Source organism: Pistacia vera, unplaced genomic scaffold (assembly GCF_008641045.1).
Source record: "Pistacia vera cultivar Batoury unplaced genomic scaffold, PisVer_v2 Contig36, whole genome shotgun sequence".
Taxonomy (NCBI): domain Eukaryota; kingdom Viridiplantae; phylum Streptophyta; class Magnoliopsida; order Sapindales; family Anacardiaceae; genus Pistacia; species Pistacia vera.
Window position 1 is genome coordinate 633,602 of NW_022196179.1, and position 19,135 is coordinate 652,736.

The 19,135-nt window shown below is 34.7% G+C and overlaps 1 protein-coding gene and 1 non-coding gene across 2 annotated transcripts; one reads left to right on the forward strand and one right to left on the reverse strand.

Moving 5' to 3' along the window:
- Positions 1-7,970: 7,970 nt before the first annotated feature.
- Positions 7,971-8,591, reverse strand: LOC116139842. The gene is made up of 2 exons (XM_031425489.1): positions 8,270-8,591; positions 7,971-8,071 (listed from the first exon to the last, which is right to left on the reverse strand). The coding sequence occupies exons 1-2, from the start codon at positions 8,589-8,591 to the stop codon at positions 7,971-7,973; spliced, it is 423 nt and encodes a 140-aa protein (XP_031281349.1).
- Positions 8,592-13,084: 4,493 nt separating this feature from the next.
- LOC116139982 lies at positions 13,085-13,191 on the forward strand. Its single transcript, XR_004129539.1, has one exon. It is a non-coding gene; the product is annotated as a small nucleolar RNA R71 (small nucleolar RNA).
- The last annotated feature ends 5,944 nt before the right edge of the window (positions 13,192-19,135 follow it).

Here is a 19,135-nt window from a genome sequence, read left to right on the forward strand (position 1 = left end):
TGTACCATATATAATGTGACTCTTTTTATATAATTACATATATGAATTTCTTACATTTGTCATATTGCCGTCTTATGAAATCTATATATTTATATAATGCTGAAGCAGAATGCTTCTTCTGATGCCACGTAAGATCGATATATGATCACCATGTAAGATGTCGTTAATTGGTCCACGTATTTGTTGTTTATTGGGCTTGCTATAATAGGGATTATTCATATGCATTCAACTAATGTATTCGATACAAATATTTCACATTCCTCTTTTAATTTGAGATCTTTCACATTCCTCTTTTAATTTGATAAATTACTAATGATTCGCTTGTGTGTTATTGATTTCCATGAATATTAAGAGATTGCTATAATCTTTCACATTCCTTTTTTAATTTGATAAATCTTTCACATTCCTTTTTTAATTTGATAAAGATACAACATATCTTTTCACATTCATGAAATTCAATAATACACTTTATTAATCCATTAATATTCAACGTTCATTCATGCATATTAATTATTATTATTAATTAATATTAATATTTTTGTACCCCATCCCATTCAATTAATTATTATTAATATTAATATATCTTTACCCCTTCACATTCAATTAAATAAAAATATCAAACATAATAACGAAAAATATTTTTATAAAACGTATTATCATTTAACGTTTAATATAATGCTGAAGCAGACTGCTTCTTCTAACGCCACGTAGGATTGATATATGATCGCCATATAGGATGTCGTTAATTGGTCCACGTGTTTGCTATTTATTGGGCTTGCTATAATAGGGATTATTCACATGCATTCAATACAAATCTTTCACATTCTTCTTTTAATTTGAAATCTTTTACATTCCGCTTTTAATTTGATAAATTACTAATGATTCGTTTGTGTTTTATTGATTTCCATGAATATTAAGAGATTGCTATAATCTTTCACATTCCTCTTTTAATCTGAGATCTTTCACATTCCTCTTTTAATTTGATAAAGATACAACATATCTTTTCACATTCATGAAATTCAATAATATACTTTATTAATCTATTAATATTCAAAGTTCAAAATATTAATATTAATTATTATTATTAATTAATATTAATATTTTTGTACCCCTTCACATTCAATTAATTATTATTAATATTAATATATATTTACCCCTTCACATTCAATTAAAAAAAAATATTAAACATAATAACAAAAAATGTTATTTATAAAATACATTATCATTTAACATTTAATATAAATCTGAAAATTTTAAACTCATCCAATAACAATAAAACATTTAAATCAAAATAATCATAACCAATAACATGCAAACACTTACTAAAAAATATCAAAAGTCATATTAATTAGCAATAATCCAATTAGATTGAACATAACACGAACAGTTGTTGTAATCATTGATTATCATATAATATTACTTAATGACATCTAAAGCTATATAGGAGTAGAGAATTCAACAATCCATTCACCTTCAAATATTTCTTTCATTTTGCACAGATACCATTAACAAATGGAAGACAAAAGACCAACTATTGTCAATCCAAAATCCAAACAAACAGAAGCGTGCGGTAAATAACATCAACTGATTACTCTTATATTCCTTCTACATATCTACTTTGACATGTCCATTTTTTGATTTTAGCAGGTCAAGCAGCAACGTCAGATGGTTTGCCTGAACTGGAAGGTATTCTACAAAACCTTAAAGTCACGCTGGACAAACTCAACACTACCAGAGTGATGAATAGAGATATAATGAATTTTTTGTTAGAAATAACATGCTTAACCATACATGTAATATTCGATTTACGGAAACGTGAATCCTTGATTATTGCCAAAGAAAAGGAACTTGGTATTCCACAAGGAAAAAAATAGAACTATATAGATAAACAGTTTTATTATCAATAAAATCGATAAAAGATTCACAGTATATTGTTCCCACTGAATGATGATACTAGAAGCTAATATAAATATTGTTTATTCTACAGTTAACGCATAATTCTACATTACTATTTTACACCTTTTAATCCATTTCTTAAAGATTCCATTTCATTGTATAACTTAATGGGTTGGATTTAAATTTTAAAAGTTTTTTAATTAAGTAGTGAATAAGTTTCTCAACAATTGAACTTAAACTTATTCTATATGTGTTGAATGATTCAATTCATTGTATAATTCAATGACTTAGATTTAAATATTGATTTTTTTATATGTTCCTTAAAATGACATGATAACTAAACGTCTATAGTTGTTTTTGTTCTCAGAATGATCCAAAATTGTCTTTTTGCAAATTGGCTATATGGCAATATGTAGGATTGGTTCCAGTTCGGGTTTGAAGGGTGTTGAGAGATGAAGTTTAAGTGGGAATTTGTCAACAAGGCTGATTAGTAGGTAGTTTGTGGGAAGTCAAAGTCATGTGTGATGTTTCAAAGGAGAAGTTTTGGAGTTCAGTGTTCATCTTCGAGGAAGGTTGTTTCTTGAGTTGAATCTGAGGTTGTTTCTGTGGAGGAAGAAGAGTCAGGGCATGTTATGAGGTTCAAGATGTCTGATTTCAAGATTCTTGATCATGTTAGCCTTGGCCTTGCTAGGCAGGTATGTTTGTGTGAAGAATTCAAATGTTTATTGGAAATTTAATGGCGGTGTTTCATTGTTTTTGTGATTTAATTGAATTGGGATTTCCTGTAGGTTGATGAGGTTGTTTTTGAAGCCATTGTGAATGATTCTAACAAGTTTCATTTCTCTTTTGTTTCATTCTCATTATTTTCTTATGATATATTAGACTAAGGAGTGAACTTATGATGTTTGTATTGTGAGATTTGACAGGCTATTCGCAAGTGTACGAAATCATGCAAGTAATAAAGCTCAAGTAAACGAGTGTCTAATCCCAAGAGAACTATCTACCAAGTACCAAACTAGTCTATTTTATTGATATTTGATGAAACATAATTTTATGAATGACTTTAATGAAAAAGAAAACAAATTAAAATCTAAACGAAATCAGAATTTTTAGAAGAACTTTGGTATAAAGATCAATATGGTTAAACCTTAGGGCACAGATTTCACACCAATTTAATCCTATGTATTGACGATCAATACTAACTTAATTAAGCTTATTCTAAAGGCCAAACTCCCTTATATTCCCCTAATTTTCTCTCAAACACTTAGTGAATTAACCCTTAAACAACAACCCAAAATATCTCTAAGTTGGATTTAGAAGCTAAGAGATCATTAAGTTCTATGAAATTTACCAGAGCCTCATAGATCGCGGTAACTTATCTCTAGCGTTCGCTCAATCTATGGTTTTATCACCTTAGACAAATCAGGTTTCATCTCTCGATCTCAACCCAACCCCTGATATCATTCAACACTCGGATCCTTAAGAATTGAAAGCATTACATAAAATAATAAAACTTAGAAGCAATGCTCAATAAAAAAATTAATAAAGATAATGTCAACACATATTCATAAATCGGGCTACATCTTTAGCCCTAGAAAAGAGATTTAGTTCATAGTTGCAATAATAAAAATTATCATTCTATTCAACAACATGAGTTCAAGAAAGAAAAATATAAACACTTCTCTAATTGGTGAACGAGAGCTTCAAGAATCCTGATCTCCAAACTAGTAGCCATCCCTTTCTCTCTCTCTCCAAAAACTCCCTTAAAACTACTTAAAACCCTTATTTATAGTCCTAGGGTTTTGATCTTACCTAGGAAAAGAGTAAATGCCTTAGCCCATTCAGATTTGGATTAGGATAACGCATTAACTTAACAAGCTTGTGACCCATCGCCGCGGTGGTAAGAACAATCACTGCCATGATCGTTCTTTCTGTCCAACGAGTCCGTGATCTTCAGAATTTGGTAAAGTCATCAACATAAACTTTGTAGCTCTCTGAATAAGCTTTCCAACGCCACTAGAATTGTTGAATTCCGATTCCTACAGCTCAAGTTATGACAGAAATATCGAAGCATGCTCATCTTGAAGGATTTCACGATTTTACGTTTTATATTCGACGCGTCACAACTTTCTCGTTTCAATTCCGATTCTTGTACCATTTGTTCTTACGCGTCATGAATTCCATCTACATCATTCTTTTCCCTTCAAATATCTTTTTGAGCCTAAAAACACTCAAAATACACCCGTGATCATAAAAGGTATTTATGAAAGAATTAATTCAAATTCCACATTTTAAACACATTTTTCCATAAATAATCCAATTAAATCACTAACAAAATATAAACTTTTAAGCTCTTATCACAACCCCCAACCAGCTTTTTGCTAGTTCCTAGCAAACTAAGTGATAAAATAAGTCTCTAAGCTTGAAAATAAAACAACTAATTAAAAACCTATATCTGAACTATCCTAAATCACTTTCGTAGATTGACACGGTTGCATTTAGCATATGCAACAAGCCTTTAAACCCCTAGGCGGCCCTAGTTGGATGAGTTGTAGTCTCGTGAGGGTTTCCAGCGATGATACCCACAAACATCCAAACTAAACTTATCCTACTCTCCAAAAATAAAGATAAACATAAACATAAAAAGAACAAAAACTAACAAAAATTCTTGTCAATTCATAGAAGTGTCTCAAAAATCACATATACACAAAACAAATAGAATAATTAAAAATTATCTAAACTCACAGACAATGTAAACATCAATTTCATTTTCGTTATTGACCTAGAACATCCATACAACCACAAACCATTAGTCTACAAACTCGGATAGTTTTATGCATAACATTCATGAACAAAATTTTTGATCTTAGTATTCGAGTTATGACTTATATGTGAATCATGGAATCAAACTCCATTGGCTCACTTTTCAAACGACTCTCCACTAATGTAGAATTTCACATTACCTTGGATCAATAGGTCTTTGTAAAGGTTGTAATGTTAGGCTAGGGTATGAGTTCATGAAGGAACGAAAAGGGAAATTAACAAAAATAAAATTAAGAAACTTAATTTATTCATTCTTATTACTCACATACACAACACTTCCCTTTTTCACTCAGTAGCTTCCCAACCTTTATCGAGCTCTTTCTTTTTGACAGTAATATAAACCCATTTATAATTCCAGCTCTTCACAATGCTTTTCAATGCCCACTTTTTTTTTTTTTTATTTAAGATAATAATAATAAGAAAGTAGAAAGCATATACACAGCCCCACTGATCTTACAAGCACTCCACAAGCCCCAACCAATTTCTTCGCATAAACCTGGGTTGTGGCAAAACTACATGTCCTCACCAACATTCGTGCTAAACTTGAACAACAATTAAGTCTCTTAAGGAAAAATGAGTGAGATTGTGTTTTAGGCTCATATTCAGGGTAGGGTAAACATTAAGTTCAAAGAAAGAAAAACAGGGCTAAATTGTGTTTAAAGGCTGAAAAGGGTTAACTAGCGATGACAATAAAAAGAGTTGGCTTGAAAGGCTCAATCGGTCCAAAAACAGCCTAAATCATTTCCTAAGTGATGTGAACTCTAGGATTTCGCCTTGAGTGGTTGTCAAATGAGTTCTAGAGTTTGTTGAGATCGCAACAATGTTCATGGTGAATTCACACATAACACGTCTCTAAGTAGGTAACTAAACCACTTTCAATCCACAAATCACTAGGGGCTCAACCTAAATGCCATTAACATTCACAAACATCTGTAATTAAAGGTAAAAATTAATGTCCTCCATTAGTTCTATGTTATTGCAATCACATTCCTATCATAGACATATGACTTCATCCAAGAGAAAAAAATAAAACTCACAACATAAAACAAAAGAACAAACAAAACTGCTCTCTAAATCCAAAAAAATTCTACTCAAATTAAATTCCTTAAATTCCTACCCCCAACCATAAAGTCAACATTGTCCTCAATGTTAAGAGTAGAAACAAGAGAAAGAAAACGTTACTGCATTCCTCAAATTTGTTCTAAAAAAAAGAAAAAACACTAAACAGACCTTGTCGGCTATCATTGTTATGCAGAAAAAAATAATGGATATAAAGAGCATTATCAATAAAGATGGAATAATAGCTCACAAAGACTTAATGAACAAACAGTAACAAAATGCAAGTACATCAAAACAAAACAACAAAACAAACTACACTGACAACATTAAATAAAAACACAACTGAAATTTCAATCTACTCCTCCATATTCTCCTCAAAATCATCATCATCAGGAGCATCGCATTGCTTCTTATCTGCTGGTTACACAAAATTAGTCCATTCACACCCTGGTGATACTATCCTAGCCTGAGCAAGTTGCAATCTTTGCATCTCATATTGCACCCTCATTTGCCGATTCATCCACGTCATCTAGGCTTCTTGACGATTCTGTTGCTTTTTCAACTTTTCAATGTCTTCATTCAACTTCGACAATTGATCTCTTTGGGATAGCTTTGTCGATGAAGACGCTTTGGTCTTGGGTACTTCTACTCTGCCCCTACTGGTGAGATTTTGCATAAATTGCATTGTAAGACATACTCTTTGCGGGATTAAAACTTCTCCAGCATTCAAAGGCAGTTGAGCTTGCTTACACAATTAAGTAATCATGTGAGGGAAGTAAAAACCAGTCTTGTTATGCTTTGCCGAATGAGTAATCTCTTGAAAAATAATCTCACCCACATTCATCCTCATCTTGTGATGGATCGCATATATCAAAATCGCCCTAGATTTGCTACAGTGCTCATGTGCTTTGAGGGCATCAATCTAGAGCATACAAAATACAACGACATGCCCGAAATTGAGTCCACAAACTTACTTTCAAAATGGATGTGTTCCCCAACTGCAATAAACCATGTAGCTTTCCCCTCTATCAGAAAATTAATCGTTGCGTCATAACCCACTTCTTGTTTGTAGACGGCAGAGGCATCCTCATCTATCTCAACTTGCGGCAGCCCATAAAACTGATTTATAGTAGCTGCAGTAAATACTACCTCTTTACCTCTTACCATTGTCCGCCTGTCAATGCTATTAGGAACATTGGCATATAACTATTTTACCACAGAGGCAACAACAGGAGCAGGGGGTTCTTTGCAAAATATCTTCCAACCTAGAGCTTGAATTACATTAGTTATTCCCCCAAAATCTTCTATAAACACTAGCCCTCTTTCTTCAATAAATCCTCCTAGGTTCTTTGCAAAATTTTCATATCTTTCCTGGGCAGCCTGATTAACAAACTAGATATCACTGGAGGCCTGCCCTTTTCCTTTTTCTCTCCTATCACTTCCTGGCTTTCTTTTGGGTGCCATTATCACTGTTTCTCACTTAACCCAAACAAACAATTAAACCACTGTCAATACCCAACGAAAATCACTACACTTTCACAAAACTATAACTTTTCTTCTTCAATCAAGCAACAACCATGAAAATCACCACAGGCTCCCACGAAATTCAAATCAATCTCTCCCAATCTTCAACAACCAACAAAAAATCATCCCACACTCTCACAGAATTCAAATAAATGGATTCCAATCTTCAACAATCAAAATTACAATGCAAAATGGGTGAGACACAGTTACTTGAGCCTTATTTTGTCCAAATGTGCCTTGAATTGGTATGGATTAGCTCAATTTTTGAAAACCCCCAAATTCTCTTTTTGGAACCCTAACTTTGATTTTAACAAAAATTCCACTTGCTCCCTTTGATCTGTGAAATGTGATGTGAAATTGAGTGTGTTAGTGAGCAATGGAGTATAAATTAAAAATGGTTTGAATGAATTGTGAAGAAATGAAAAAGAATTTGGTGAAGAGAAACTGTGGAAGAGAAAAGCATGTAATGTAGATTGTGTTAAGGAAAAGAGGAGCAGGCTGATATAAACACGATATCGCATTTTGAGTTGTTCGATCGCTGCGGCAATGAACTCTGTCGCTACGGCAATCGTTCAGTTCATCATGGCTGTGCGCGAGAGCAGTGCTCGTTGCATCGATAATGTTTGTTGCTGCGGCAAGCGTGATTTGTCTTATGTTTGTGCACGAAACTAATGCTCGCTGCAACGATTATTTGTATCACCGCGGCGAGCGTGATGGTGCCGTAACTCAACGGAACCAGATTGTTCCCTGAGTGTGTTGTGCCAATAACCTAAAAAAGACAATCAAAATATCTAAATTAACAAACTAAAAATAACGCAAAAACATAACACACAAAAATTACTAAACAAAAAAAAAAAATACAAATAAAAATAAGTAAATAAAAACCAAACGAAATCAAAATCTTGGGTTGCCTCCCAAAAAGCGCTTGTTAAAGTCTTAAGCTCGACTCCTTTTTGTCGTCAATTACGATTTTGAAGAAGAATTGAAACCCCCTCGTCTTCATTCCCATTCTCAATATAAGGTTTCAACCTTTGGCCATTGACTTTGATTGTTCCCTTCATCGGGTGGTGAAGCTCTATCACCCCATGTGGAAACACACGATGAATTATGAACAGGCTAGACCATCTTGAGCGCAATTTTCCTGGGAAAAGTCGTAGTCTTGAGTTAAACAACAGCACTTTGTCGCTCTCCTTGAATTCCTTGTTCACAATATGTTTGTCGTGCCACTGCTTAGTCTTTTCTTTGTAGATTGGGACATTCTCATATGCATTATTGCGAAACTCTTCCATCTCATTAAGTTGTAGTACTCGTTTTACTCCTGCGGCTTGGAGATCAAAGTTCAGAAACTTCACTGCCCAATATGACCTGTGTTCTAACTCTACGGCAAGTGACAAGCTTTTCTATAAACCATCCTATAGGGCGACATTCCTATTGGTGTTTTGAATGTCGTCCTATACGCCCATAATGTATCATCAAGCTTGGTTTCCCAATCCTTTCGAGAGGTGCTTACTGTCTTTTCCAAGATTCGTTTCAGCTTCCTATTGGATACTTCTACTTGGCCACTGGTTTGAGGGTGATATGGGGTGGCAACTTGATGTGTAACCCCATACTTGCTTAACAATGTTGTGAATTGGCGATTTCAGAAGTAAGAACCACCATCACAAATAATGGCTTTTGGAGTGCCAAACCTTGAAAAGATATTCTTCTTCACGAACTTGATAACTATGCGAGTATCGTTTGTTGGCAACGCTGCAGCTTTCACCCACTTCGAAACATAATCTACAGCAACCAAAATAAAATGGTTAGAAAACAAGGACGGAAAAGGTCCCATATAATCTATCCCCCACACATCAAACAATTCTACTTCTAAGATATTATTTAAAGGCATGGCATTTCTCTTAGATATATTCCCAAACCATTGACACTCATCACAACTCATAACAAAATGAAAAGCATCTTTAAAAAGAGTTGGCCAAAAAAATCCTGATTGAAGAACTTTAGCAGCGGTCTTTGTCGAACCAAAATGACCACCAACAATGATAATGACGAAGAATATTCGTCATCTCTTCTTCTAGCACACATCTTCTTATCATTTGATCAACACAATGTTGTACAAAAATGGATCCTCCCAAAAGTAGTACTTTAAATTTGTAAAAAATTGCTTTCGTCTTTGGGAGTTTATTCTAGGAGGCAATACTTTCTGCACCAAATAGTTAGCAATATCTGCAAACCACGACCCTTCTTGAATAGCAAACAATTGCTTATCTGGGAAGTATTCATTGATTGGCTTTTCTTGCTCTCGAACTTCGTCATTAGACTCTAATCAGGATAAATGGTCAGCCACTTGATTTTTCGTTCCTTTCTTGTCCTTAATCTCCAAGTCAAATTCCTGTAAAAGCAATACCCATCGCAATAATCTTGGCTTGGAATCCCGTTTTGCTAGGAGGCACTTTAATGCAGCATGGTCAGTGTACACAATAACCTTGGTACCTAGCAAATAAGAACAAAATTTATCAATAGAGAATACTACTGCTAAAAATTCTTTTTCAATAGTAGCATAATTTAACTGTGGTCCCGTTCAAGTCTTGCTGGCATAATAAATCACATGCAACACCTTACCTTTTCGCCGTCCTAAAACAGCCTTAAAGTGTAGTCACTTGCATCACACATGAGTTCAAAAGGTAGTTCCTAATCGTGGGCAACAATAATAGGAGCAGAAATTAATTTTGCTTTTAAACACTTAAATGCATCCAAACACTCTTGACTAAAATTAAAAAGAACATCCTTAGCTAATAAATCATAGAGAGGTTTAGAGATTTTAGAGAAGTCTTGTATGAATATCCTATAAAAACCCGCATGCCCAAGGAAACTTCTAATAGCCTTCATTGAGTTTGGAGGTGGTAGTTTCTCAATAACTTCAATCTTTGCTCGATCCACCTCAATTCCATTTGCGGATATCCGATAACCTAACACAAGCCCATCTCGTACCATGAAATGGCATTTTTCCCAATTTAGCACCAAGTTAGTGTCAACACATCTCTGCAAAACATTAGATAAGTTAGTTAAACAATCATCAAAAGAATCTCCAAAAACAGAAAAATCGTCCATGAAAACTTCAATGGACTTCTCAGCCATATCAGAGAATATTGAGATCATGCAACGTTGAAAAGTTGCAGGAGTGTTGCACAAGTCAAAAGGCATTCTTCGATAGGCGAATGTTCCATATGGGCACGTGAAAATCGTTTTCTCTTGATGTTCTGGCGCTATAGCAATTTGATTGTAGCCTAAATATCCATCTAGGAAACAATAAAATTCATGGCCAGCTAACCTTTCCAACATTTGATCAATGAATGGCTATGGAAAATGGTCCTTACGAGTCATGGAATTCAGTTTGTAATAGTCAATACATACTCTCCATCCTGTGACTGTTCGTGTTGGAATTAGCTTGTTGTTATCATTACGGACCACTGTCATTCCTCCCTTCTTTGGCACTACTTGGATTGGACTTACCCATGCACTATCCGAAATTGGATATATAATTCCTGCATCTAAGAGCTTCAACACCTCATTCTTAACCACTTCTTGCATTGATGGATTCAATCTTCTTTGTGGTTGGACGGTAGGCTTATAACTTTCCTCCATTGGGATCTTGTGCGTGCAAATTGAAGGACTGATACCTTTTATATCCGCAATTGTCCATCCAATGGCCTTCTTGTATTTTCTCAATATGCACAGCAATTTTTCTTCCTTTACAACACTCAAAGAAACATTAATAATGACTAGAAAAAATTTACCCTCTTCTAAAAATGCATACCTTAAATGAGATGGTAGTTGCTTGAGCTCAAGTGTAGGGGCCTTTGTGATTGGTGAAGTTGACTGAGACACCACGGCTCCAATTTCTCTGATCGAATTAGTTTCCGGACGAACCAAGGGTGGTAGAGCATTTAAGTATCTTAAACACTCCCTTATCTCTTCACTATCAACTTCATCCTCCTGATCTCTAGAATTCATCAAACAATTCTCTAAAAGAAAAATGGGGTAGCTCTCTTCAAAATTCTGCCTCACTATGGTGTCGAGAACATCAATCTTAAAACATGAGTCTAATTCAGATGGACACCTCACAGATTCAAAAACATCAAATTCTACTTGCTCATCTTCTACCCTTAAGATTAATTTCCCTTGGTGGACATCAATCAGTGTTCTACCCGTGGCTAGAAAAGGTCGTCCTAAAATTAAAGGTATTTCCCTATCTTCCTCCATGTCTAACACTATGAAATCTACTGGAAAAATCAGTTTGTCTACCTTAATCAAGACGTCTTCTACCACCCCCTTAGGATATGTTATTGATCGATCAGCTAATTGGAGAGACACGATGGTTGGCTTCACCTCTCCTAATCCAAACTTCCTGTAAATGGAAAACGGCATTAAGTTTATACTTGCCCTTAAATCACATAACACTTTATCAAAATAATAACTACCAATAATACAAGGGATAGTAAAACTCCCTGGATTTCATAGTTTAGGTGGTAGTTTCTTTTGACTCAGTGCACTTCATTCCTCCGTTAGCATAACTTTCTCATGTTCCTTGAATTTTCTCTTGTGCGTGAGGATCTCCTTCAAAAATTTCGCATACTTCGGCATCTGTTCTAGCATATCAACAAAAGGGATATTAATATGTAAACTTCAAAACATGTTAATAAACGTACTGAATTGCTTATCAAGCTTCTAATTCTTCAACCGTTGTGGGTATGGAAGGGTTGCCTGGCTTGAAGGGAGTTTTTGCTCAGATGCATGCTCGCCGTAGCCACCAGATTCATCGCCGCGGCGATTAGTTGAAATTTCTGACGAATTGTGAGCAGGATCATGCTCGCCGCGGCCACCAGTATCATCGCCGCGACGATCGTCTTTATTTCTGACGAGCTTATCCACATTCTCACGATCGCTGCGATGAGGAATGTCATCGCCATGGCGATCATTCTTCTGCTCATCCTTTAAGTCTTGTTCTTGCCTCTATTTTTCACCCTCTGAATTTTCCAAAATTCGTCCACTCCTCAAGGTGATTGCATGCGCTTGTTCCTTGGGATTCTTCTCTGTATCGCTTGACAAAACTCCTTGAACTCTTCCCGCTAATATGTTGTGAATTTGCCTAATTTGAGTCTCAAGGTTCCTAATAGAGGCTGATTGATTTTGAACCAGGATGTCGGTCTTCTCAAACCTCTTGCTTGTCTCTTCAATGAACTTGGTCAACACATTCTATAAATCAGATTTTGGCTCTTGAGGTTGAAAAACAGGAGCTTGTTTTTGTTCATTGTTGTTACTCCATGAAAAGTTCGGGTGTTTCCTCTATGCTGGATTGTATGTGTTGGAATATGGATTCCCTTGCCCCCTTTGAAAATTATTGATGTAATTGGCTTGTTCAGGCTGAGCAAACGGCTTCCCTTCTTGACAATCCCTTGATGAATGATTTCCTGCGCAGAGGTCACATGTTAGAGAAGAAGATTCAATTGCATTTATTTTTAACACATTACCTAATTGCTTCTGGATGTTTGAAAGTTGAGCAATCAATGCAGTGTAACTGTCAACTTCGTGCACTCTTGCTGATTTCCTTGTTGAAGTTCTCTCTGAAGTCCTCATATAGTAATTGTTCGCCATCACCTCAGTCAGATTGTATGCTTCCTCTAGTATTTTATTGTTCAAGGCTCCCCTACTTGCAGCATCAATCATAGCTTGAATAGTTGGTAGCAACCCTTGGTAGAACGTTTGCACTTACAACCAGATTGGTAAACCATGGTGAGGGCACCTCCGTAAGAGATCCTTATACCTTTCCCATGCTTCATACAATGACTTTGAATCTTATTGGTAAAAGTTGTTAATCTCACTCCTCAGCTTGATAGACTTGGCAGGTGGAAAATATTTAGTGAGGAACGCTTGAGCTAACTCGTTCCATGTCGTGATGCTCCTAGATGATAGAGAAATCAACCAAGTCTTAGCTTTATCCCGAAGAGAGAATAGGAAAAGCCTTAGCCTAATTGCATCATCGGATACTCCATTATGCCTAAATGTGTCACATAACTCCAGAAAATTTGCGATATGCAGGTTGGGATCATCATTAGGTAACCCCGTGAATTGGACTGACTGCTGAATCATTTGAATAATTGCTGGCTTGATCTCAAAATTATTTGCTTGAACTGGTGGTTTCCTAATGCTAGAATAGCACCCATTAATAGTAGGACTAGAGTAGTCCTTCAATACTCTTTAAACCATTGTTGCTCCACCCATTACATTTCCTCCTAAGGTATCCTCATTCTCATTCTCTTGATTTCCCATATTGGGATTCGCAATTCCTGTGTTAGCCATTGATTTTTCAAAGTCAGCTTGCTTCTTTTCTTTCCTCAATTGTTTAGCCGTTCTTTCGATCTCAAAATCTAGTGGATTAAGATCACCACCACCTCTTGAACATAAACTCTCTAGATTCTAGCTGAAAACAACAAACAAAACAAACAAAAATAAAAATTAATTAACAAACAAAAATAAAACAAATTAAATTAGCAACTAAATATTTCGTATTGATATTGGTAAAATAAAATAGTTCCCCGACAACGGCGCCAAAAACTTGATAGACTATTCGCAAGTGTACGAAATCGTGCAAGTAATAAAGCTCGAGTAAACGAGTGTGGAATCCCAAGAGAACTATCTACTAAGTGCCAAACTAGTCTATTTTATTGCTATTTGATGAAACAAAATTTTATGAATGACTTTAATGAAAAAGAAAACAAATTTAAATCTAAACGAAATCAGAATTTTTAGAAGAACTTTGGTATAAAGATCAATATGGCTAAATCCTAGGGCACATATTTCACACCAATTTAATCCTATTTATTGACGATCATTACTAACCTAATTAAGCTTATTCTAAAGGCCAAACTCCCTTATATTCCCCTAATTTTCTTTCGATCAATTAATGAATTAACCCTTAAATAACAACCCAAAATATCTCTAAGTTGGATTTAGAAGCTAAGAGATCATTAAGTTCTATGGAATTTACCAGAGCCTCATAGATCGCGGTAACCTATCTCTAGCATTCGCTCAATCTATGGTTTTATCACTTTAGACAAATCACGTTTCATCTCTCAATCTCAACCCAACCTATGATATCATTCAACCCTTGGATCCTTAAGAATTGAAAGCATTACACACAATAATAAAACTTAGAATTAATGCTCAATAAAAAAAGTAATAAAGATAATGTCAAAACATATTCATAAATTGGGCTACATCTTTAGCCCTTGAAAAGAGATTTAGTTCATAGTTGCAATAATAAAAACCATCATTCTATTCAACAACATGAGTTAAAGAAAGAAAAATACAAACACTTCTCTAATTGGTGAACAAGAGCTTCAAGAATCCCGATCTCCAAACTTGTAGCCGTCCTCTTCTCTCTCTCCAAAAACTCCCTTAAACCTACTTAAAGACCCTTATTTATAGTCCTATGGTTTTGATCTTACTTAGGAAAAGAGTAAATGCCTTAGCCCATTCAGATTTGATTAGGATAATGCATTAACTTAACAAGCCTATGACCATTGCCGCGGTGGTAAGAACAGTTGCTACGACGATCATTCTTTCTGTCCAAGGAGTCCGTGATCTTTAAAATTTAATAAAGTCATCAACATAAACTTTGTAGCTCTCTGAATAATATTTCCAACGCACCAGAATCGTCAAATTCTGATTTCTAGAGCTCAAGTTATGACAGAAATATCGAAACATGCTCATCTTAAAGGATTTCCAGATTTTATGTTATATCTTCGACGCGTCACAACCTTCTCGTTTCAATTCCAATTCTTGTACAGTTTGTTCCTACGCGTCATGAATTCCATCAACATCATTCTTTTCCCTTCAAATATCTGCTTGAGCCTGAAAACACTCAAAATACACCCGTGATCCCATAAAAGGTATTTTTGAAAGAATTAATTCAAATTCCACACTTTAAACACATTTTTCCATAAATACTCCAATTAAATCACTAACAAAATATAAAATTTTAAGCTCTTATCAAGATCGCAGCCCTTTGTATAACACAAGAGTTGTGCTAGAAACTAGATGAAACGCAAGATCAATTGAGGAGTGAGTAACTTCTATTGCTACATCAATTTTTTTTTCTTGGTACTTGTATGCAACCAGACTAAATTTAGTAACCCATTATTTTCTTTGAGTATAAACTCAAACTTCTTGCAGAAAGAGTTTTTCAAATATAAATTTTTAAGTTTTTAGTGAACTTTTGTGTAGAACTTAAGTTTGGATTAAAACATATGCGGATGTTTGACAAATTCTTGGAAATTCTTGGATATTCATATTCATATTTGGCTAATTTGACTAACTTCTTGACTTAAGAACAAACTAAACTCCAGCATCAAGCTCTTTGGAGAATCAATGATGCTTGTTTCATTATCAGTTTTTGATATATTCATGGAGCTTGGAACTACAGTTCCCATGTTTCTATTTGTGTTTGACTAAGAGTTGTTCCCCCTACAACAACAACCTATACACCACCTGTTGAGCAACCGAAAGTGGTCATTCCAAGTGTAGCTAGCCATTGCCCCGCTCACAGGTGCTTACTCTAAACCATTGGTTGTTTATGAAATTTCATATTATTACTGATTTATTTCTGAACGTAAATTGATTCAGTTTTGATTCCTTTATTATGCAGCCAACCTTTGGCAATGATGGTCACAGTGAGCATTGATGGGGGTAACATTCGGAATAATTTAATGAACACTTCTTTTTTGGCGTAGACACAGTACGAACCATTAAAAAAAAATTGTCCATTATTTTGTTTTTCTGTGTCTTATAAACAATGTTATATTGCAAAGTGTTTATCAATGCAGCATATTTTATTATCAAAAAGTTGCAAACTTACATTCTTAGATAGGTTATACATGTTTTTGTTGTGGTCTCTGTAGCCAGTAATAGTTTGTGTTTTGTGGCGAATAGAGTTTGTGTTGGATGATGAAGGATGACAAGTTTTATTTTATTTTATTTTTGCTCATTTCATGGTGCTGGGCAGCCTTTTAAAATGGTTAAAGATTAATTTTTGGACCTCAAAGCAATGGTTATATTCCATGCAGGAACTACTAATTTTAAGAAGGGCAAAATTGTTATTTCAATTATATTATTATGTATCAAATTGTTGTAAGAACAGTGTTGCAACTCTTATTTTGCTTTGAAAAGGGAATATATTCCTATCACTAAAATGTTCCAATATTATTTCGTTCTTCAATTATTGGATAAGGGTGAGCACCCATGATGGATTAACCCAAACGACGTGTGAAGTGGAAACTGCCAAAGGCAGTTTTTCGCTACACCACCGCCTATATATAAAGAAAAGTTTTTTCTTTTAGAATTAAGAAATACACACACGCTCTCTCTCTTTGAAAATAGTTAAAGAAAAAAACTCTACGATAGTTTTCTCTCTAGATTCAACTTTTGCTTCAGAGTTAAGGAGAAAAGGTATTTATGTTGTGTAAATACATTGTAATTCGTTTATGTAAAAAATGTGAGTGCAATGGGTGACTATGAACATGATCTTGGGATTAGTTTAGAATATTTGTTATTCTGTATTTTTTCCAACAATGGTATCAGAGCTATGGTTTATATTGTTTTAAATTCGTACTATTATGTTAAAGCATGTTGCTTATTACTTAAATGCAGTTCTAAAATTTCAATTTTTTTGCATAAAAAGTTGTCTTTTTGGTAATGATAATTAGATTATTAGATTGCTTAAGAAATTATGAAGAAAATGGCTTTTGAATCATAAAAAACGGAGTTAAAATGACTTAGTTATGCCTTTTTAAATAAAGTTTCAGGTTTTGTATGGGTTGTTTTCCGAGTCGGGTACCAAGTTGTAGACCCGGACAGAGGTAGAAGATGACAAGGACCGACAAGTCGTTTTAAATTCAGCCTTATAAATGACTTGTCATTTGTTTTACTCTTTTTAATAAAAAAATGAAAACCAATGTGGGAGGTGAGACTTGCACCCAAGTCTCCAGAATAAAGGCCAACTCCCTAACCACTGGGCTACGTTTTGATTCGTGTTAGCTATACTTACAAACCCTATATATTCATCTCTGGCCCAACCCAAAAAACCAAAATAAAATTGGTCAAGTTGACCCGCGGATTTGACCCAGAACATCAAACCCGGTAATGGTTAAACCCATCCCATATAACCAAACGGGTTAGTCAAACCCGATCAACGCCTGACCCATAAGGTCAAACAAATTCAACAGGGTCAAATCGGGTCAAAATTGACCCGATTAAAGGTGAAACGGGTCAAATCAACCCGAATTTAGTGTGAGGCGTGTGGCAAGTGCATGGAGAACCCTGACCAGCACGTGGAAGCGTGTGGCTGCTTCTGTTGATGCGTGGAGGCACGTGAAGTGTTCTAAAATATTTTTTTTCTTTCTTTTCTTTGCTGTAAAGAATAAAATGCATACTTGGTATGTTATTATGAGTCTAATTTTGTTATTAAGCCATAAGCACGTATATATATTATTTATCAAATATAGTCAACCTTTATTTGATAAATAAATATATATTTTTTTTTTGTATTTGTTACAAAAAAAATGTTACGTTATAGACATGCAATGGCTGCTAGAACACCCCCTCAAAAGGAAAGGGTTATGAACATGATTAGAACTCTACAAACTCATACTTTTTTTTTAAGAGACACAGAGGATGAGTTGGTGCAACTCGTAAATCATTTCATTCATGTGAATGAAAAGATTCAGGAAATTGTCTGGATAGGGGGATTAAAGGAAGATGAGTTGAAATACAAAGTCCTTAGAGAGACTATTGGTTACCCTAGTCTCGTTGGTCTCCTTGATCTGGTTTGGAACAAGCTGAAAGTTCAAAACCTTAAAGATGACAATAAAGATTATAGACGTTTAGTCAACAACTACATCAAGGAGTACATAGATTGGGGTGCCAAAAAAACGGTTGGTGCATCTATAGGAGTCTCCACTCGTAAAGTACATCACAAGAAACTGGGAGTTCCCTTGCCTAGGGTTACTTACAAGTTAGATAAAGACCTTAGGATAAGGATTACCAGATCCTTCCCAGTTTATGGAATGTGGTAGTACACTTAGTTTTTTTTTGGAAATTGTTTGTTTTAATTTCACTACATGTTGAATTCTATTTACATAATGGAATTAGTTTTTATTTATTTATTTTATTAAAATTTAAATTTTTATGTGAATTTATGTTGAATCATACTTATATGATTGTATCTTAATATTATTTTAGAATTGCAATTAATTATATCTATGATAATTGGAGATTAGAATTTTGGATGATGATTGTTGACATTGTTAACTTTTGATTCCAAATCTAATATACAATTATTATTGATATAATTAATTAAATATATGTATGTTCCGAACATTGAATAACATGCATTATCCAATGTGTAATTTTTTTAGAAATGGCATCTGCATCTAAGAACATTGTCGCCGAACTTAATAAAGGAGAAAAATTTAACTGCGAAAATTATGAGATATGGAGCATGAAAATCCAATATGTCTTGGAAGAACAAGAGGTTCTTGAAGCTCTTACCACGACCATGGAAGAGCCTGAAGAACGAGTCACGGCTCAACATAGAAGAGACCGTACAACTTATGACATGTGGAAGAAGAAGAATTCCACTGCTCGCATCACTTTGTTGAGCAGCATGGACAATGATCTCATGAAAAAGTACCGGGATTATGAATTAGCAAAGAACATGTGGTCCGCCCTTGCTACAAAGTTTGGCGATACGTCCATTACCAAACTCTGGTATCAAGTT

Excerpts from the sequence above, each read along its gene's own strand:
- LOC116139842 (XM_031425489.1), bottom strand. The coding sequence starts at position 8,591 with ATGGAAGAGTTTCGCAATAATGCATATGAGAATGTCCCAATCTACAAA. Across the intron at positions 8,072-8,269 it reads TTCAATTCTTCTTCAAAATC|GTTATTGGCACAACACACTC; the intron begins GTAATTGACGAC and ends TGTCTTTTTTAG.